This window comes from Cuculus canorus, chromosome 1, assembly GCF_017976375.1.
Source record: "Cuculus canorus isolate bCucCan1 chromosome 1, bCucCan1.pri, whole genome shotgun sequence".
NCBI lineage: Eukaryota > Metazoa > Chordata > Aves > Cuculiformes > Cuculidae > Cuculus > Cuculus canorus.
This window is the reverse complement of record NC_071401.1, coordinates 198,203,729-198,226,077: the sequence shown is the minus strand read 5'-3', so window position 1 is coordinate 198,226,077 and position 22,349 is coordinate 198,203,729. Positions and strand designations below refer to the sequence as shown.

General features: G+C 35.1%; 1 protein-coding gene across 1 annotated transcript in view; it reads left to right on the top strand.

The window, feature by feature from the left end:
• Positions 1-22,349, top strand: part of PCLO (piccolo presynaptic cytomatrix protein) — a 362,471-nt gene that overhangs the window by 145,936 nt on the left and 194,186 nt on the right. Inside the window, exon 4 of the mRNA XM_054056434.1 lies at positions 19,993-21,210. Within this exon, the coding sequence (XP_053912409.1) occupies positions 19,993-21,210 (1,218 nt within the window). The remainder of the gene's footprint in view (positions 1-19,992; positions 21,211-22,349) is intronic.

Genomic DNA, 22,349 nt, shown 5'->3' with positions numbered 1-22,349 from the left:
GTTTTAGTGATGACACTTGTAAATCTCACCAGGTAAATGTGAGATTAGAGCCAGATACTACTTATCTATCTGTCTAGTGGATCTGCGCACAGACTGATAAACTATCAGCCATGAATGCTGATACAATTTATTCTTGTAACAATAACTGTAAAAGGGATTGAAAATGGCAAATTTGTAGTGCATTCTTGTCACATAGATTGTAATGAGAACAGAAAATATCACAAACTTAATTTGTTCTGGTGAAAATTGTCAAACTGTAATGAGAACAGAACGTAGAACAAAAAATTCATTAATTCTCTGAGCTTCCTAAAACGCAATCTCATTGTTGCCCTCAAATGCTATTTTTCAGGTTCTACTGATCTTCTCCATCATACAAAGCTTTTTTTGTTCACTTAACCATCTCTTAGTGTCCCATTAGAAATGTACACAATTCTGGGTTGGTTTTGGAAGGATTATGGGTGTTTGGGGTAGTAAATATAAACTGCATTCATGTTGTTGAGTGACGTTTAAGAAAACTGGCCTGAGTTTGAAGTACTGCATAATTTCAATATGACTTCTAATAATTTCTAGAGCTTGATTCAAGTTCTTTTTGTTTACATATAGTCTTTTTATTCAAACCAGGTAGGAAATATTTTCTTATCTCAAATAATTCTGGAAGCTCAGTGAATTTATTTCCTAATTGGTTGCACAAAAAGCTCTATCAAGCATGGATGCTTCAGACAGTCCTTTTGATGAAATGGATTCATTTTCTGACATACTGATGAAAACTGTTTTGTATTAAGAAGAAGCTCTTAAAAATTATTTTTGGACATCAGTTTACCCCATGCTTTGGTAGACAATAAGCTTTTACAATGGACTTACAAAGGCATATTCTTCAAACCAACTAGTAAACATATGACTTCCTAGAGGACTCATCGGGTATTAGAGAGGAAGCCTGAAAAGCAAATTAGCCAGTCCTACAGAGATGTATTTTTCATAAAGTGTATTGTTACTGTACTTATTGCTGTTATATAACAGAAATCACTTATCAAAGCATGAAGGCTCGGCGGACAGAGCAGCACTCTTTTCTCCCTTTTTCAAATCAGCGTTTTTCTGAGAAGGATCTGTAGTGGACTTGGAGCTGTCCAGGGTTCTGTTGTGCTTTGTTCTCCAGCAGTTGTTTTACGTAGTTCTCTTCAGTGATGTGTGTGAGCATTCATCCTGTCAAGCCTTGCACTGTGGTAAAGTTGTTTTGCCCCAATTTTTTTAATTAAAAAGTTTTGCTGTTTCATTCAGATTTTTCTTAAACTCATAGAACATTTTACTTTTATTTCTGTATGTGCTTGTTAAGTCACCTCTTGGGGTTTGTTGATTTAATTTGGTGAATCCTCTTATGTAAAACCAGACAAAACCAGACTTAGTTCTTCTCTGGCTGTTTCTGTTCAGCACAATGTATTCTGCAAATACACAATTTTATTTTTTTTTAATCCTAAAATACTCAGTGCAGATACAAGTTTGTTTTCCTGCAAACAAACAGAAGAAGATTACCAATGAAATTCATTAATGATTATGGAGAGCAAAATTTTTCTTATAAATAATTTCTAAGGAATGTTTTTGTAAAATTATACTGCATACTTACTGAAAAATAACAATATTATTTTTGTAAGATGCAATGCCCAGTCAAGATCTATTGGGCAAATACTGTGTTAGAAAGAGAGAACTGAGAAGAGCTAGTAATTTCTGATCTATCTACAGTCTTACTGTAATGCATTATAGTTGTAATGTACCTGTTTTGTCTATGTTTCAAAATTAGCTGATCAAGACTTAAAGTATTATGTTTTTTCTAAGTAGCATTGTAGCATAATCAGGCAGATTTAAGCAGAACACTGATAAATACTGTGATAAAATGAATATGTCAGATCGGTTATACAGGTAGATATTCAACCAACAGTAAGACCTCCTAAATAAACTCATGAATGACGAATTTTTTTTTCAGTCTAGCAAGACATTATGTGTTACAGTTTAACTTCCCAAACATGACTGTGAAATGAATAGTCAGTTGAAATAATTATTTGCACATTTTTTTGAACATACTAGTATAATTTAAACACTTTTGAGTTGGAATTACTGTTTTAACTATACTTTAATTGTAACAAAACAAAAAAAAAACAAAAACAAAAAAGTAAATTTATACCGCTAAATATCTGAAAACAGCAGTAAAAATTCAAGCTTTAAAAAAAATTCTACTTAGTTGTCTTTGCAGAATAATTAGAATGATTGTATGCAGGTGCCATTTTCAAATTAAAAAGATTATTTCTGCAATGCTGGATTTATATTAAATGCAGGTTATTGGAGGACATAATCATAAATGCTTTGATGTACAAAAATTCACTTCTGCACACTGGAAACTGCTTCCAGTTCTGCCCTTGAAGACAGATGTGAACTTTCCACTTCAATGCTTAGAGATGTTTTTTTGAAGAGAGCTCCATAAATGGTTCATTTTACAAGCACACTGTATATTATTCTTGTGTCAAAGGCTTGGGAATTTATTTCATAGACTATAATAAAGATATGATAATTTCTGTTATGTTATAGGATGAAATTTTAATTCTCTGTGCCATAGAATTGGAGTTATGGTCTCTAATACACTCTTTATGTATTTGTGTCTGCAGCTCTCTATAATGCATGTTTACAAGGGCCCTTACTCATGTTTTTATTTACACTTTTTACCAATACATAGCATATTTTTTTCTCTTTTTTTTTTTTTACTTGGGCAGATGCCTATTTTACCAAAAAAGTTTAATTTTTTTTTTAATTTGGCTCAAGTGATATATATATACTTAAAAAAAAAATAGAATGTAAAAAATATATGTAAAGTTCTATTCCAAAGATTTTTTTTTTCAAATAGACCAAATGTAAAAAAAATATATTCTGGTTGTGTAAATTATGAATTAAGATGACAATATACTAGCTAAATTGCTCAGATGACACCAAGCCAAGAACTTAACTATTTATTATTATTACCGAAAGGCAGATGGAAGTTTTTTTTGGTAGTTTTCTTTTTTCTGGAAATTGTAATAATTTTAGAAAAATAAGGAAATTTAGAGATAACTAGTAAAGTCTGTTCCAATTTATTTTTTTTAAAATGTTTTTATTTAATTCTTTTCAAAGCATTTATTATGTGGGTATCCTGAAGACAGTGGAGAGGTTATAAATAGCAGAGAAAACTGTGGATCTCTCCCTGAAGAAGAATAAAATTACTGTAGAAAGAGTTGTAAATTTCTCACCTAGGATTTTTACACAGAACAGCGGAGGTGCTATCTGGATAGGACTATCAGTTCAGTTTAATCACCAAAATGTTTTTGGCTGAATTTGGACCATCATAGCCTAGAGAAGAGGGATAAACACATTTTTTCCATAAAAAACCTTTTCCAGAAAAAAAATGCACTTTGTATGTTCATGATACATCTAACCCAGGTGATTCTTCTTGTTCAGCTTCTCTTTTGCCTCCAACGCAAGTAGAAAGTGAGGAAAGAGAAGGAGAAAAGAAAGAAAGTAATACAAAACTTATGAAGGACTTTTCATCAAGCAACTGAGTGCTGTTGACTTCTTTGTCATTTTTATATCCAGATGTTTGTTCTTGACTTAATAGGGAACCTACAATTAAATTAATTAGAAGCTGATATTAGTATTACTTATCCTGGAAGATTGCATCATGTTATGTTATCTATGATGTAAACAGGTTCTTTAAAAGTGTATTTCAAGGGTTTAGCAAATGCTTCAAGATTAATTAAGACTTGAAAACTGACTTTCAATGCAAAAATAAGATCAGTCTATTCTGCATAACAGCGACATGTTTGATAGATGGCTAACTGCAGTCTGCATAGGGAATCATGAAGAAACAAAAGCTGACAATGTAAAAATTCAAATGACTCTTGCTTTTATTGACTTATTTGCTATTCATACCAAGGTTAGGTTTAGGGTTTGTTTGCTTGTTTGTTTTAATAAGGAATAACAAGATAGAATTCAGTCAAAGGTTTTGGAGAATTAGAAGTTTTGTTTGCTTTTGCTAATATTTCTGGTGTAGAATTAAACTAAGAGAATTGCTTACTTCTGAAAAGACAGATGGGCTCTTTTCAATAGAGTAAAAAGAGGAGGTAACCTTTGAAGTCAGTAACATTTTACATTAAATGCGTTTTTAAATGTTTCTAAAAGTATTCTACAATTTGCAGTATCTCTAAAAGTTTTATTAAGTTCCTATGAGCATCAAATACCCTTTTAAAACATGGTAGAAGACAGACCCTGCTTTAAAGATAAAAGCTCAGCTTCCTTACAGTTTCAGCTGAAATTGTGAGGAATGATATAAACATGATGTTTACCACAATAATAATGGTTTGTTAAATCTAACATAAGGTACAAAAAGGCTGAATTGATGGGCTAAGGCCAACTGTATGGGTTTTGTCAACACTCAGTGTCGGGTCCCATACTACTTGGGTCGTAACAAGCCTACACAATGCTACTAACTTGGGAAGAGTGGCTGGAAAGCTGTCTAGAGGAAAGGAACCTGGAGAGTGTTGGCCAACAGCTGGCTGAGTATTAGCCATCAGTGTGCTCAGGAGGCCAAGAAGGCCAACAGCATCCTGCTCTGTGTCAGAAACAGTGTGGCCAGCAGGAGTAGAGAAGTGACCATATCCCTTACTCAGCACTAGTGAGGACACCTGTAGTTCCATGTTCAGTCCTCACTACAAGAAAGACATTGAGGTGCTGGAGCATGTTTGAGTCAGCATCCCTGAAGATACTGAAAAGATGTGTAGATGTGGTTTAGTGATGGACTTAGTAGTTTACAGTTGGACTCAATGATCTTAAAGGTCTTTTCCAACCTAAATGATGCTTTGATTCTATGATTCTAAACTACGAATGGAAATGGTGTGATATCAAAATAAGTACGACCACATTAATTGTATTTTTTAGCATTACTGTTGTAGAGTTCTGTCTACTTTAATATAGAAACTATTTTCATCACTAAATAACTGCAAAGTTCGTTGCTAAAAGGAACTGTGAGTATAACATACATTCATAGCTCAGCTACATGATGTAGGAAAGTCATGAGCTTGTATCACATGAATTTTTGTCTTGCAGTAATTCCTTTAAAGTTTAACTTGTAGTATCATTCTTTAGAAAGGCAAATATACTTAAAAAATCATATTTTCACTAGCTTTTTTTTGTATTTTTTGTGTCATCTTAAGTGTCTACATGTAAAAATTTCTACAGATAGAGTAATTATTTGAACAATTAACTTTGAAGACAGAGAAGTTCCTCCTCCTTACATTTGCTTATCTTTCTGAGAGAAATGCTGAAAGGTCGAGAACAGAAACCTCCTGGTGAAACGAGATGGATTATGGCATTAACAGGCCAAATCTGTTGAGAATAATGGCCCCTTCTGGCCATAAGAATCTACAAATGTATTGAGTAAGTTTTTTTGGCTTCCTACAGTGTTCCACATACATATACATGCTTGCAAATGTCTACCTGTGTGTCACTTATGCATGTATGACTATAATTTAACCTTTTCTTGAAGGGAGAGATCCTCTGTCTTCTCATCAAAGGGAAATATGGAATCATCTTACATAGATAAATAATTGTGTAGTTAGTATTAAAGTATTCTTTATTCTTCTGGAAATAGCAAAAAAGTAGTGTAGAAGCAACTGAGAACTGCAGAGAGATCATTTCGAAGATACTTTAGTTCTTGCTGTCTGTGTAGCCTTTTTTCCCCACTTTGTAATCAATAAAGTGTGTGTATTTTGAGACATTAAAAGCTTAATTTTACAGGGATAAATGAAATAATCTTCAAGTAATTAATCTAGAATTCCAGGAGATTGGAAACTTTTGGTATTTTTGTTTTGTGGAGTTTTGATGAAAACTTTTTCAGTCTTACAGAAACAAATTTTTCAGCATAAAATGCAAATATTTTTAAAAGTTCCATTTTATGAATGCAGTCTTGGATTCTTTGACTTATATAGTTTGAGATTTTACCCTGACTATGAAGTTTTAACATGAAGTAATAGCATAATGCATGTGTCTACTAACAGGCATTCCAAGTCCATTGGGAAACTGAGTACTCTTACCATAGCTCAATTCTGTATTTTGGGGTCTTCCTTTTACTTACTTCTGAGAAGCTACCACTGATTTATAACTCTAATGAGATAGAAAAATTAAGTTCCCTCATTTCACTGACTAGATTGTTTTGTGGATTTTTTTTCCTGGCAGTTAAACCCTTCCTTTTCCTCTTACAGTTAATACTGAGAGTTAGGTGTACATTTGTTCTGGGCAGAATTACATGAGTTTAGATTATTTGGTGGTTTTTTTGCATAATTGTCCTCATGGTGTCTCTTGAAAGTAAGCTCAAGCCTGTTATGCATGACTGCTGGAGTATATTGGATTTATTTTCACATTAGATGACACAAAAACATCTGCTTTAAGTCATACTGTAGTATCGCAGTATGTTATGCTTTTAAATGGATTGAAAGCATGTTCTGTAAGAAATATTGAGAAGATTTTTTAATGAATATTGCTGTAAGGGTTTTGGGAAAAAAATGCTTTATTTTTAATTCTTTGTGTAAATATTTACTGAATTATGGAAGTACATAGCAAGTTCCCCTTTTGTTTGACTTACAGTGTTCGACAGGATTATCTTGCCGACTAAACGGCAGATTCCTTTTAAAGACAATCTTTCCAGTTATTTCCTATTGTGTGGCTGTGCAAGGGCAAAATTGTAGGCAGGAAAGTGCAACATAAAATCAGTGGGCAGGACATACATAAAAGATTAGTATTTGTTAAGATGTGTCTACCACAGTCTTCTTGAGATGTAATTGGCATAAATCTCAAAGAAGACAGAAGCCAAGACACTGAGAAAGCTTGATTTTCCCATTTTGCAGCTCACCTCTCCCTTTGCATTTGCCTGGACTTTGGACTTCATTGCCCCAAAGCTTGGGAATTTGACTCTTATCAGTGAAAATGGTCACAGCTAATGATAAACTATTATTCTAACATTCTAAAATGGGAGTGGGTGGAAGTGTCTTTAGGTATTTAGAGCTTTCAAAAATCAGACCATTTATTTAGGTGTCAGAGTACAGATTCAGGACCTTACTTCAAGCTACCATTTAAAGAAAGGTTTGTCTTTGGACTATAGTGTAGGTTCTCAGCATATCTCAAATTCATCTTTGAAGTGAGGTCTGTCTGGAGCATAGTTTGCTGCAGACTCTCTCTCTAATCGGCAATAGGTACAGTAGTGAGCCCACCACTGATGTTCATATGTTCATATCTGGAGATAATGTCCCATAGCCTGGTGAGTGAATTTGAGTAGCGAGGGTCAAAACTTTAGCTCCTGAGTTAAGTATTAAATATACATGAGATGAGATTGGATGGAGCAAAAAAAAAAAAAACAAAACCCCCCCAACCTTCTGTTCTTAGAGTATTTCCATCCTCCTCCATTCCACTTGGATTGTAGATCAGCCACTTCCACTTATAGCATGCAAATCCTTCATAAAAAGGACTATTCATGCAGTAACAGACTAAATGTGAGCAAAAGGCAGACACATTTCAGTGTCTTAGCAGATATATTTATTTTTCCAAACACTGAAATGAACTACATGTTAGCTTTAGGATTAACTGGTTTTCAAGAGCAAATAAAATGCAAAATGACTTTTCAGAATAATGATATATGTCAGTTGTTCCTGTAGTTCTATTGAGGATGACTGAAATAAAAAAGATTTTACAAAGAATGGTTGAACTATTTATTAATATGATCCATTACATTTCAGCTTAAGAGGTAGTATTTGTAGTTTACCATAAAATATATATTTTGAGACATAATAAAGATCCACTGAAAAATAGGCTCCCTGAAACATTAACAATAGCTCTCCTTTTTATTACAAAATTAATCTCATCTAGTTCCATAGCTCAGCCCTTGCTTTTGAACAAAAACAATTTTCTCTGGACTCTCCAAAAAAGGGTCAGCATTGAACAGAGGTCTGAATAGACTGCAGACTCTTCAGGGAGTGAAATTGTTTGTTGTTTTAATGCCATCCGTGACACTAGACATTTTGTCAGCTCAGAACACATAACAGCAATGATGGGATAGGAATACTTATGCTCTCTGCTGACCAGTTGTGTGGGGAATAGTGATGCAGCTGCTGGAAGGTATAGAAAACAGTACAACAGACTGTTATAGTAAAGGGTACAAAGGAGCATACTAGGGCTGCTCAACTTCTACATATAGCCAAGAAGGATTCCAATGACCTAATGTTTTTAAAGCTCAGAGTAGTTTGTAGATAACCAGTAATTAAAACTGTCTTTTGCTATAAAATTATTACTTCATACATTAACACAGCCTTGGGTTTCTTTGATCTATAATATGATCTAAATGGAATAACTAATATAATACTCTCAGAGAAAGTTAAAATAATGTAAATAAGGGTCATATGTTGCTATTAATTAATGCACGACAGCATGTTCATTTGCCATGGTTGCAAGTAAATTGAAATTGCTGTAGTAATCTAACTGGGAATCTCCTTAAAAAAATTCTTTGAAAAAGCATGTCATTGCAACAATTGTCATTTGACTATGATTGTCAGATATATGTTGAAATATGCTTATGAATGTAATTGTTACATTCTTAGCCTGGAAGGAAATACTGAATCATAGAATCAGGGAATCATAGAATAGTTAGAGTTGGAAGGGACCTTAGAGAACATCTAGTTCCCACCGCCCTGCCATGGACAGGGACATCCCACTAGATCAGGCTGCCCAAGGCCCCATCCAACCTGGCCTTGAACACCTCCAGGGATGGGGCAGCCACAACTTCCCTGGGCAACCTGTGCCAGTGTCTCACCACTCTCACAGTGAAGAAATTCTTCCTTATGTCCAGTCTAAATCTGCCCCTCTCCAGTTTATACCCATTCCCCCCTGGTCCTATCCCCACAAGCCTTTGTAAACAGTCCCTCTCCAGCTTTCCTGTAGCCCCTTCAGGTACTGGAAGGTCGCTATAAGATCTCTGAGCCTTTTCTTCTCCAGGCTGATCAAGCCCAACTCTCTCAGCCTGTCCTCGTAAGGAAGGTGCTCCAGCCCTCCAATCATCTTTGTAGACCTCCACTGGACACATTCCAACAGCTCCATATCCTGCTTACATTAAACCTGCGGTGTCTTCTGAGAGTAGAAAATGAGATACCAAAATGATATTGAAAACATGCTGGGACAGACATTGTGGATTGGAAGACTGCTTAATATAAAGATGTTAATATCATTGATGTGTAAGGACAGAAGGCTCTCCACATCTGATATTTATGCATATTTTGTTGTAAAAGTCGGTAGTCAAAAATATCATAAAGACTTAAAATACAAACGACAAGGAAAAAGAAATTTAGTTTATGTTTGTTTGATTGACTTCTTAGTTTCTAAAAATTGTATTATCTTTTAGGGCATTATTATGAATACCTGTGACTACCAGTATAGCTTGCACTATTGAGCATGCACAGTTTCCTGCTCAAGAAGGAAACCTTTTACCTTTGTGGAGTTCATCACAGTGAAAGGAGGGTATGTACGCTGACTTGGAGTGGCAGGAATGGATTCTTTCTTTGACTAGAGGACAGCAGTTAACTGCAGAAGCACTCTGAAAAAACCTTAAGTGTGTTATATACTTTTGCAGAAAACCCAATATCCAAACCTAAATGCCACTTCACTTAGAAAAGTCCTCAGGTGTTCATACTGGAAATATAAAAATAAATAGATGGCAGTATGCATTCTGAAACAAAACCATGGTATAGAATCTGGAAAGTTTTTATTTAAAGGTGAAAACATAAAGTATGTACATAGGGTAGGTATTCTCCATTTGAACTAGAGAAATAAACAGCATGATACATATTTTAATGAATCTTTGGTAGAGATGGAAAATGAAGAGGTTATGTACTATAGAGAGATTTTTTTAACACTCCCTTCATAAAGCATTGACTATTAACAGGCTTTCGTAAATGCATTCTTATGGATCCATTAATTAAAACATTCAACCACAAAGGCTTGCAGGGTATCATTCCACATGAATTAGGGGTTAGTATTATTACAAGTTTATATCTTAGTGGCACCTGAAGATCTTTCAATTTCATAATGAGATACACTACAAGTATGATATGTAACTGTAAAGGAACTAGAGTCTCAGAATATTTTCCCTGCATAGTTGTAAAAAAAAGATGTATTCATTTTCAGACAGTGTTTGTAGATTTTCATTGTAATCCAGAATTTCTCAAAGTATACACAGATCTTAATCATCTCAATTCCACTGGAATACTTGAGGTTCTTCCATTGACTCTTTGGCCTTTGGATAACTGCCTAATTTACGTTGTTGTTTTAATCCTTCATTGTTTTAATCCTTCAAAGTGGCCGCCAGAGGCAGTACATGCTTGTTGGGAATTTTTCTGTCTGAGTAAGACTGAGGAGGAAGGCTCACTGCTTTGCGTGACAGCACCCATACAGTTAAACTCGCCAATACAAAGGAGGACTATTAGTCATCTTATTATAATAGTGCCTGATACAGAGTAAAACCAAGTATAGTAATATTGCCCCTCCGCAATAAAAAAGCAGGTTTTTTTCAACAGCTTTGTTTCTTTTGTGTCTGTGATGATGTATACACTAGTTATATGTTTTTGTGCATTGACAGCATAATTCTGAGCCTCTAGAGGCTTTTAGCAAAATAGCTAAAGGAAATTAAACTAGACACAGACTCTATACACGTAAAAATCATATTATCTATTAAATTTAATTACTAAAATAAAAATCCCCTAGCAACAGAGCAGTTGGTAATAAGGTATAAAATTTAAGCTTTTTCTAAAGGTACTGTGATGTATCTTGAAGTAAGGTAAGGGCAGACACATTTCAGAATGTCATCACTTAGGGAAGTAGGTCATCCTTGTGTTGTCATTTTCTGTATTTCATCTGCCCATAATTGAGTGAACTATTAAGCTGTCCCAACACTATAATAATTAAGAAGCAGATAATTCCTGACACATGGGAGAAATACTGATTCGTCTGTACTTTTCTGGTAATCTGTTGCAGTATTTATGAACCCTCTTCCTTTAACACTCGGCGTCAGAGAAAAGAAGAGATTATTAGTGGCAGCGAACCAACTGACGAAGTTCCATGATTTATTTTTATTTTTTTTCTGGAGCCAAAGCAAAGTCTTAGGGCATTAGGAATAACTTGCTGATTGCTCTACCACTAAAATAGGGTTTTCTATTTAAGATTTTAGATTTTGAAAACTTCTGACTGAATAAAATATTACATTTTCTGGTGCCAAGGTACTAGTTTTTTAGCCCATTGACAGAATCACATAATGATTGCAGTTGAAGGGAGGTCATCAGACTTTGACAGGATAATAAAAAGATAGAGAAGAATTTCTGGGGATGTATCAACCCTTAAGGAATGTAGATGGATTGTTTGGCACCTTTTTGAGCTCTTAAGCCCTTGTCCTCACTCCATCATCCAAGATGTGTTTATTCAGAAATTCAAAGTCTCTGAAAGCCTCTGTTACTGAGCAAACACAAACTTGAATCAAAGACATTAAGGATAAGGAAAGTCAAAAGGAGTGGAAGATTGAAACAGTGGTTGCACTTAGTCACTGCGTTGAACACAAAGGCTCCAGAGCAGATTTTGATTGGGTAACCATGCACTCAGTGTACTTCTAATTATCTAATGTCTTATGATAGGTGAGATTTACTGCCTTCTAAATATTCCTGGTTTTCTCCATTGAAGGTAGAAGTTACCAACCACAATTATAAACATCCACACAATACACATCCACAGTTCAGTAGAAATACTGCTCTCTCACCTGCTTAAGTAGTGCCTGCCCCAGTTTTTTTAATCAATGCTAAGCTACAAATAAGATTTAATAGCCCAAAGAATAAGTGTTCAGTTAGACTGCATTGAATAATAATACAAAAATTCCAACAAACTTAAATTTATGTGATTTAATTAAGTCTTCTAATATTTTGGAATATTTCTTTCTTCATCTAAAACCAAGAAATATATTGCTGTTAAGAGATGCTGAAAGATGCTTAAAGCAACTGAAGGAAAAAAAAGAAGTAGTAATTTTTGAGAGATTTAATGACAGTTTTACTCTCAAACCCTTTATTCTACAGATGGCAAGGTAACCCAACCTTTAGAAATTTAAGATTTCTTTTATTAGAACCACTTTATTTGACTCAGTAATTATTAGAATTCCCATTGTCCAAGACAGATGATTATGGACTATCATGGAATAAAAAAAGGTTTCACTTTTATTGCTCCCATCAGACACCAAGTAAGAAAATACAGTGACTTAATGCAGCATGCAGAAATGGCATCTCGTCAAGCAGGCTATGCGCTAAAGTATCACAGTTTTACAAACAGCAGGACTGCAGAAACACTGCCTTTTAAGAGGCAAAGGTTAAATGTAATTTCTTTGGCATTTATTTTTAGGTTTCTGTTGCACATCAAAGTTGACATAAAGAAAAATAAGCTTGATACTAATCTTAGTCTGATATTAATTGTATCTTCTAACTAACTGACCAAAATCTTTTTGGTCTTTTTGACTTTTGTTTATATACCATAATTAAGCCGGAATACAAATCATTGTCTTCAATAGCTATGCAGAACCAGGAAGCATATAGCAAATATTTCTGGTAATGCATACAGGAAAAACAAGTAAGAATCTCTTACTCATTTTTGCTATATGGGCTCTCCAGCGGCAACAGAAATCAATCTGTAAAATCTTATTTTGTCATATCAGTTTTTGTATCTTTTAATGTATACATCAACAAGTCACATAAGCTCAGCAGTGGTAACTGGGTACAAACACAACTCTGCAGTGAAAACAATTTATTAAATAGTTGTGATGGCTTAAAAGTAAGCTTATCAATTATTGACAATAATCTGAGATGCGGAGATAACTTGGTCTTCCTCAATTGCATACAGAAAGCCTTTGTTTGACAAAGAGATAAGAGCTGCTCATCTTTTTGCATTATTCAGCTAACAATCTCAGCTTGATTGCACCTTCAAACAAACAAACAAAAAAGCATTCTCAAACTAAAAAAGTAATATTTTCCTCCTCCTGTTAGTAAACTGCTTTATTCTGCAGGAATTTTTGTGTGTTTTCTGTTTTAAGTTGATGCTTCACTTTTACCTGAACCAGGTTTTTTTGGACTTCTGTGATCTCTCTTTGGTGGCTGAAAGGTAACTTGACACTTATAGTTGGCTAAATGATATGAATCTATTTAATGTTAATAATATAATGCATTCTGCCCATGACTACTATTACAGGAATAAAGTTGGTAAAACTGGGAGGATTTCATGATACTTTCAGTGATTTTGTTGGCAATCACATCATATATTGAAATCAGCTGCATTTCTCCGTAGAACCACTCCTATCGTGCTGTACTTCTAACTGCAAATCACCAATGGCAAGGAAGGTCTTCTAGTTTCAAACCTGAATATATCCATAGGTGATTTATATCCATTTGGTTTGCAGCCAGTATACTTTTCCTTCTATATGTCATATACATGGGATTAATTTCTGTGGGTTGAATTAGCCATATTCTTCTAACCCCTTCTCCAAAAATCAGCCATCTGACAAAGCATTAGTTTGCACATCGTTTCTTCACTTGGGGTGAAATCCGATGATGTGTGTGAGGTCCCGAGTGACATTTTAGGCAAATTTATGTGTTTAAATTCAGTGGAATTATTCTGGAAAACTGCCTGTGACTTCCTCAGTCACACCGTATCTATGAAAACTACTCTATATTTTCCTAATTCTGGATACCTTAAAGGCTCAGCTGTGGACCTTCTCTCTGCCAAGCTGACTGCCTTGTCAGTTACTTTCTGCCTAACATTTTTTGGCTAGAGTGTGTGTGGGTTTTATTTTATTTTTGTATTTTTTCATCCTGCCAGACTTACAGTCTGATTTGGTGTTCGTGCTCTGAATACCTTTGTCCTTCCGTGTGATGGTAACTTTTTTTTACATATAAATCTAGCAATTTGAATATTTCCACTAACTGTAGGAAATCTGAATCCTGAGTCTGTGTGGGATTTGAACTGGTAGTTGACACATCCCAAAGAAATGCTCAGGCCACGATTCCCATTCTAGCTGTGTCATTGTGTTCAGGCAACTTCTACCATATGCAGAGAGACTCAGCAAGGAAGATGCACAAACTTTAGGAGTACAGAGCAATTATTTATTGATGAACACACACAGCAGACAGATACATCTGAACAACCATTAAAATACTCACCACATTAGCGAAGCCCTTGAATAGTATTTGCTGGCCAGGCAATCATCAGGTTAGGAAGCATCAACTTCTCCTGCTCCCTGGAACAGACCAACCAACTATCACTATTGCCAAGTTGCTGCCATCCACTCTGTGTATTTTATTTTGGTTTTATACCACTTAATGTCAGTATTCCTGATTGCTCCTCCCAATGACACTCTGTAGGTTTACTCTTGGTTTTGTTGTTTTTAATTATTTTCTTACATCGGCTGGCTTTCTCTCAAACACCTTGTCACATTTTAACAGACATTTTCTCAGTAACATTGAGTTGAGGACTCGCAGCTCTGCTGCACCAACCTAGGCCTTGCATCGTAGACTTACGAACCTCTGGGATATGGGTTTTGAGAGTACCTTCTCTTCTCCTGCTTGCAAATAGAGTCATTCTGTAATAAGTGAGACAGGAGCTTCACAAGAGGAAGAGTGACTCTGGCCTCGTGTTACAGTATGTCCCTCCAGGGAAGGAAGATGTGAAGGCTTCCAAAGCCGTAAAACAACTAACTAAAACTTGAGAAAAATGTAGGGTAATTTACCTCTATAGGATATGTGCTTTCCCTACCTGGCAATTTCTTTACTCATCTCTAATATTCATTTCATGGTGACACAGGCTTAGTTATTGTTCTTGTATCCAAGTATGCTCAACATGTAATAATTGCATTTTTATCTATAGAATAAATTATACTACCCAAGAAAAAAAATAAAAGGCTTATCTGACACAGTCTTCCTCCAGTAAACACATATTGCCTCTTAGTATATGGCCCTTTTCTTCATCATATGGTTAATTTCAACTTTCTTTCAAATAATTAAGAAAAAATTCATAAAGATTTGAATTGGACTAGCAGAGCTGTAATTACCAGGATCACTTCTACAGATTAAATAGAAGTGGATGTGACTTGGATGTGGGTAAACTGTGTGTTGCTCAGTTTGGGTGGATAGTGTATTTTTCATAGCTGCTTGATTTGGTTTTCTTATGCCCGTATACTTTAATGAATAGTATTAGGCTATGATCATGCATTTTCACATCCAATATTATGATTTCTATTCTGTGTGCCTATTTCCTGTTGGTATTTGCTTCTGTTCAATCTCACTATTAAAAAAAATTGAGATTAAACACATTATATGGACCACATCTCTGCACTCTGACACAATCTTAACTGCACTGTGGATATCTTTTTATCTGCAAGGATATAAAATATTGTGTTGAATGAAATTAATGAATGTTAGATGTATGCCCTTTTCAAGATGACATTTGTTTATTAGGAAATGGAATGAGGTGAATATTATGACACAGCTACTTTGTTCTGTCCAGCAATATGAAGTTGTAATGGATTGCTGAAAACATGAGGAGAGTGCCATGGATCCAGATTATCAAATGACGTTAATATCACTTGTGATACCAATAATAGCATCTACTGCCAATACAGGAGCCAAAGAGTGTGAAGAATTCTGTAAAGAACTAAGTAGATTTATCTAGTAAAGACTGCTTGAAGAAGATGATGTCCATTTCCCAATTCCTAATAAATTTGAGATGACAGGCAAACTAAAAAGATAGCCTTAGGGAAAAACTTGCATTTAGGGCATGAGGTTAACTGAGGAAAAGACAAGTCTAAAACTGAGCCATATGACTTCATGGTACAAAAATTTATTTTACACAGAAGTATCCTGACAGAGAATGAAGAGCTAGAGGGCTGGAGATATAAGAAGATTTTTGTAGGCTTTTTTGTGGTCAAATATCCACATGATTATAAAAGCTTAGACTGTCATTTAAAACATAGCTTGGGAGAAGTATTTGCCATGCCTATATAGCAACACTAAAAAAATAAAGTGGTAAATAGATGCAGATGTACTGAAAATCTGAGAGGACAACAGCAAGGTTTATTAAATCTCTATGCCTCTGGACAATTCCAGGTCATTTCACTAGCATCACTTGCATCAGTACAGCAGAGAGGCAAGACTTCCATCTCTTGACAAAATTCAGTGCAGTTTACCAAGTTCCTCATCACCTTCCTTTGCTTGTGTTAACTGTCATCGTTTTCCTTTTTAAGAGACTTCTTCAACTACGTGCTCAGCACAAAGCACGGTCCGTGAGTTGAAGAAATTTACTTCAGAAAAAGAGACTGAATAGGAACGGTAAGAAAAACTGAGAGGAAACAGTGACTGAATAACTGGGTTTTTAAATAGATAATACTATCGCTAAAGTTGTTAAAGTTATTATAAGCAGTTCAAGGAACTGAGTCTGTGAAGCATTTATATGAGGAAAGGGAGGTGACTTGATGAATCTGAGAAAAAACAGGTATATAAGCAGTGCATAGGCTACAGCTGAAGGGGTACTAAATGGGATCTACGTAACCAGCAGAGCTAGGAGAAATAAGAAAAGCCAAATGTAGATATATAGAAAAGAAACAAACATAGAGACCAGAGAAACAAGATATGAATATATTTTAAGGATATAAATGGAAATTATATCACAAACAAATGGTACTGCGAGAACGTGCGTTTAATATATGAAGTGACCTTTTCTTTGATAATATCTATATAGCATGTATGCAAAATTCAGCAAATTCTGGAAAGATCGATTATTTCATAGTAGAAGCCACTTAATTGCATTTTTATGAAATTAAAGATGGCTAAGACTAAATTCTGAGAAACTTGGTAACATTTAAGTATTGTCTTATTCCCATGCCCTGGGCTGACAGAATGCTTGCTACCACAAATAATAATAGTATTACTTTTGATTACATTGTGAAATGAGTATTTGTCAGGCTGATTGGAGAGGGCAAAACATGCCCCCTTTTTATTGGGTTTGAAAACTTTCGGGCCCTGCAATAAATTTAATGAAAATATTGTTCTAATTATCTAATCAACTTTCTGTAGTATTCTTTACAATCTTTATAAGAAAAGAATCCAGGATATCATGGAATTAGGTCTTTTTCCTGTAGTCTGTTTATGCTAAATATTATTTAGTTTGTTTAGTCACTTACAGACTCCTGATAACGCTAACATTACTATTTTCTGTGGGCCAAATTTGTTTCCTGTTATATTACCTCTATTTTAAGTTTATGAAGATAATTCACAACATACTTATGGCTTCCAACATTCTTTTCTAGGAAAAAAATGTTGCTGCTCATAAAACAAGGAGGAAACTATTGTTAAAAAAATCCAGATAAGCCCCTCTAACAGAAATATTTGCAAGAAAACAAACTATATTTTGCACATTCTTTATAAAGAAGTTAGTTTTATTTGTATTTCTTAATTAGTTCTTCTCAGACAAATGATGTGTAGTTGGAGCACTTTTAAGTACTATGGAGGAGGTTAATCTTCCCTGGAGGATTATGTTTTAATTCTTTTTTTTCCAGGAAAAAAAAACCTAAACCTAAATCATATTTATTAGTCTCTTACAGTGCCATGTTCAGTTTGGAGCTGCAAAGGCTATCGTAATCATTAGAGGCTTCATTGCATTTGGAGACAGCTGATTCAGTTGATAAACACATTTATTGCAACAATATTGTCCAATACTTCTAATAAATATTTATTTGTGTCAATTACTAGAACTCACTAGTTTGGTCCTTTTCTGTAAAAGGAGAATAATAAATACAGAAGGAAGCTGTTAGATGACCTGAATGATAATGTGAGTGTTCTTGCATTTCTGGTGCCTGAAACAACATTTATCAGACAAAGAAAATTATTTTATACATTAAGTAGCCTCTTCTTAGTTGCATTTCAATAAAGTTAGCCTTTCTTACTAAATTTTGTTTCACATGCAATTGTTATTACTTCTGCAGTACTTGGAATTCATATTTCATTTATTAACTTAATAGCTATTTTTTCAAAGAGACAGCATCATAGTAGTGATTCAATTATTTAAAAAGCAATTAAAAGCCAATGATAAAGCCATTTAACAATGAGATTTAGATCTGAAGTGTACAGATAGATGTCACAAGCTGGGGTTTTGGTAGATAAATCCAGAAAGTGTTTGAAACCAACTAATATCAACATGTCTTAATTTCTAATGATATCAAAAATCATAGTTCTCTGGACTACTGTGCGCAGAAATTTTACTAAGCACCAGTGTGCTCAAAAATATCCTGACTGACATGATGTGATGGGATGTGAAAGCAAGGCAGTTAAACTCCATCATTAGAGATGAATAAAGAGATGCCTCGCTTCTGGTTAAATATCTCGATAAGCCAAAGTGATTCTATCTTGACCAACCCTCATCTGTGAGAAATGCCACATCAATGACAACATGCTGGCATCACCAAGTAAGTACTTTTGGTAAGAAAACCTGCCAGTGCATTTGTTGAAGTTAGACTCTGCGTTAAACTTTAAAAAAAACCCAGATTACATGGAGTCAGAGAGCCTGATGTTGGTGAAAAAAGATGATGAATGACAACCCTGTCATTCATGCTTTCTTAGCTGACAGGGTCAGAGCTGGAGTTCCTGTCTTTGCTTTTGGTGTTGCCTCATTTATTGTATCACTGTATTATTTGTTAATATAAAATGCATGAGCGTTTTTGGAGTTGTGCACTTCTGCCAGATACCCCTTCTTCTATCTAAACACCACATCTTCTGGGCTGATTATATACTTCAACTGATTATATACTGCTGGATATTCTGAAATATTCAGTGACAACTGATAAGTCATCCGTGCTATCTTAATATTTTCATCAGTATTACCTACATAATTGTGAATAGAACAATTTTGGTTTGTTTTTCATGCATTTCATGTTCCGTACGGCACTAAGTTCTCTAAATCAGAGAAATAGGGTAGCTGAATTGATGAGAGCTTGTTTTGTTACAGTAAAAGGAGTTAAAAACAAGCATACAAAGATTTTAATATACAACACAGACTTCTCATCCTCCATAGAAGCTCATTTTGCGCTAGTGAAATAGAACTTCATTTTCTATTCTAGTACAGAAGATTCTGGGCTTTTTCTTTCCTTTCAATACTTTCCCAAGTTTGAAATTTCCTTTTGCTATTCTAAAGGAACTATACTCCAAATCCCACTGGAAACAGTGTTATTACTCCTCTTATGTAGTAGCTAGGCAACTGGCAACTGGGTCCTTTCCACAGATGTAAGCGTTTGTCCTTTTTTTTTTTCTGATTTTCTGGGAAGAAGAGTAACAGGAGCCAGCGTGCGGCAGAGATTTAGTAGCAAAGAGGGCAGACAGATGATCTTCCTTTGTGGTTACTGCTGTATTAAATTTATACATTAATACACTAAATTCAAGAGGAGAGTGTTACCTTTCTCTGAAGAGAAACACAAAGAGCCATGACTCACAGTTGGTCCCTTTTCATTGAGATTTACAAAATTAGAGGAACCTATTGGGGGTTTAGAAAACAATCAATGTTAGCAATATATAAGCAAACTTTGTGCATAAAGATTGTCGGTACTTTGGAACGATGTAATTGCTGTTAACTTTTTCAGTGTAATTTTATACTTGGCTTTCTGGAACATTACTTGCTTCATTTCTGTTAGAAAAGTGTTACAGATCTTCCTGCAAGAACAATCAACAAAGAAAATAACTTCTCAGTATGCATAGCATTCAAATTAAAAGGATTCAACTGTATCAGTTGAAAACCTGTATGATTTTCAAATAAGTAACTTATTTACAAATAAGTAACTTATTTTCAAATAAATAACTTCATATTTTTGCTGTATTGCAGGTACAGGAATGGCTCTGCTTAAACTGCCAGACCCAAAGAGCAATGTCAGGACAACTTGGGGATATGGGCAAGGTGCCACTTCCGAAAACAGGCTCTCCACAACCAGTATCCAAACCACCTGCTACTCCTCAAAAACAGCCTGTGCCTGCTGCCTCACATTCCCCTCAGAAGACTTCCACACCACCTACTCCAGCAACAGCAAAACCAAAAGAAGAACCAGGCGTTCAGAAGGACGTTCCAAAATCTCAGCAGGGGAGACTAGAAAAAACATTGTCAGCTGATAAAATCCAACAAGGAATTCAAAAAGAAGATGCAAAACTTAAGCAGGGAAAACTTGTCAAGGCACCGTCAGCTGATAAAATCCAACGTGCTTCTCAGAAGGAAGACACAAGAGTCCAGCAGACAAAACTGACAAAGACAGCCTCATCTGATAAAATTTTGCATGGAGTTCAGAAGGAGGATGCAAAATTTCAAGAGGCAAAACTGGCAAAAACATCCTCAGCTGATAAAATTTTGCATGGAGTTCCGAAGGAAGATGTAAAACTTCAAGAGGCAAAATTGGCAAAGACGCCCTCAGCTGACAAAATTTTACATGGAATTCAGAAAGAAGACCCAAAGCTGCAACAGGTAAAAATGGCAAAGGCATTGTCAGCTGACAAAATCCAACCTGCAGCTCAGAAGGAAGATGCACAACTTCAGGAGGTCAAAATGCCAAAGGCAGTTTCAGTTGATAAAATCCAACATGGAATTCAGAAAGAAGATACAAAACATCAACAGGACAAAATCGTGAAAACTTCATCAGTGGAGAAAATCCAACAGGAAACTCAAAAAGAAGAATCAAAACTTCAGCAAGGGAAACCGTCAAAGACACTTTCAGCAGATAAAATCCCTGCAAGTTCAGACCAAAAGAAACCCCTAAGCACAGTGCAAGAAGATAAAAAAACTCTGCTCCCAGAAAAGAGCACACCACACCCAGAGGACAAAAAAGAACAAATTACAGCTGAGACTAAAGACCGTGTTGCTGAACAGAAAGTAGAAGTGGAAGCATCTTATAAGGAACTGGAAGCTAAGAAGCAAGAGGATGTTACAAAAGAGGGTTTGACAACTGGGATCTCACAAATCATTTTGAAAGCTGAAAAAGCTCAGGAAGAAGAGATTCCTGATAAAACAGCACCTTTGCCAAGAACTGACCATGTGGAAGCAGTGAAAGAAAAAATAGTAAGTGGATTTCTCCTTCCCACCCTTCTCCCTTGCTACAATTTAGAATCTGATCCTGACAGACCCTCTCTCTTATGTCTTCCTGCTCTTTGTTGTTATTCTCTATTTGGAGTTTTTCTAAGGGAAAAAAAATCAATGTCTCCCATTAAGATTCACCAGTTGAGTTTTTTCCATTGAGTTTCAACACGTAGTCCTGTGATCTACATGCAACTTTTCAACACTTCTTGCGTGTTTTTTCAGTCTCAGGCATTTAAGCAAATGAAACTAAGGCAAAGTTTCTGTTTTTCCAATATTTATGATTTATTTACCTGCTTCTGTAGGCTCTCCAAAATTTAATTGTTCAAATTGGAGTGTTTCCATGGTTCCTAATCCCAAAAGGGAATCATCAGTGATGGTAAAATGTACAGTGATTCACAATACCGAAATATAATAAACATTTCAGGAATCCTTTGTGATGCCCTAACATGTTAAAGTATGCAATTTTTACATATTCTTACCATTTCATTTGCTTATCTCACATGGACAAGTACTTTAAAGTAGAGTTATTGGTGAGTTTTCAAGTTAGATTAATGAATGAGTTTATGATAGCATGTAGTAGGGGCCTGCATTCCTTAAATAAATGCATTTTTCTGGATGTGAAGTCACCAACAGGTCGCTTTATCAGCTGAAGTGAGTAATCTACACAATTTGTGGAGAAATGAAAAATGCTGGTTTGGGTTTTTTTTATATCAGGACTGCAAATTTGGTGGTGATTATTATGTTGTGAAAGTAGGAGTAGATTTAGGAAAAGTGTTTGACCTTTGCCAAAATTATGTTTTCAAAGAATCACAGTTGAGAAGATCAAGAGGGTTGGGTTTTTTTGTTGTTGGTGGTGGTGGTTTATTCAGAAATATTTGGACAGAAAAATATTCTTCTGAAATTGTGCTGTAGAAAATCCTATTGTTTTTATAAAACAAGTTTCCAATCTGAAGGAATCACATGTTGCGTTTCTTCCTTTTAATAGTATATGTAGAAGCATGATGTCCCCTGGTTCTGCCAAGGGAATCTCTGAATTATGCTCAGAGTAACATAGACAGAAATCCTCTCTTCTGGAAGGAAGAAATAGAAAATCTATGAAAATTCTGTATTGATTTGATTAT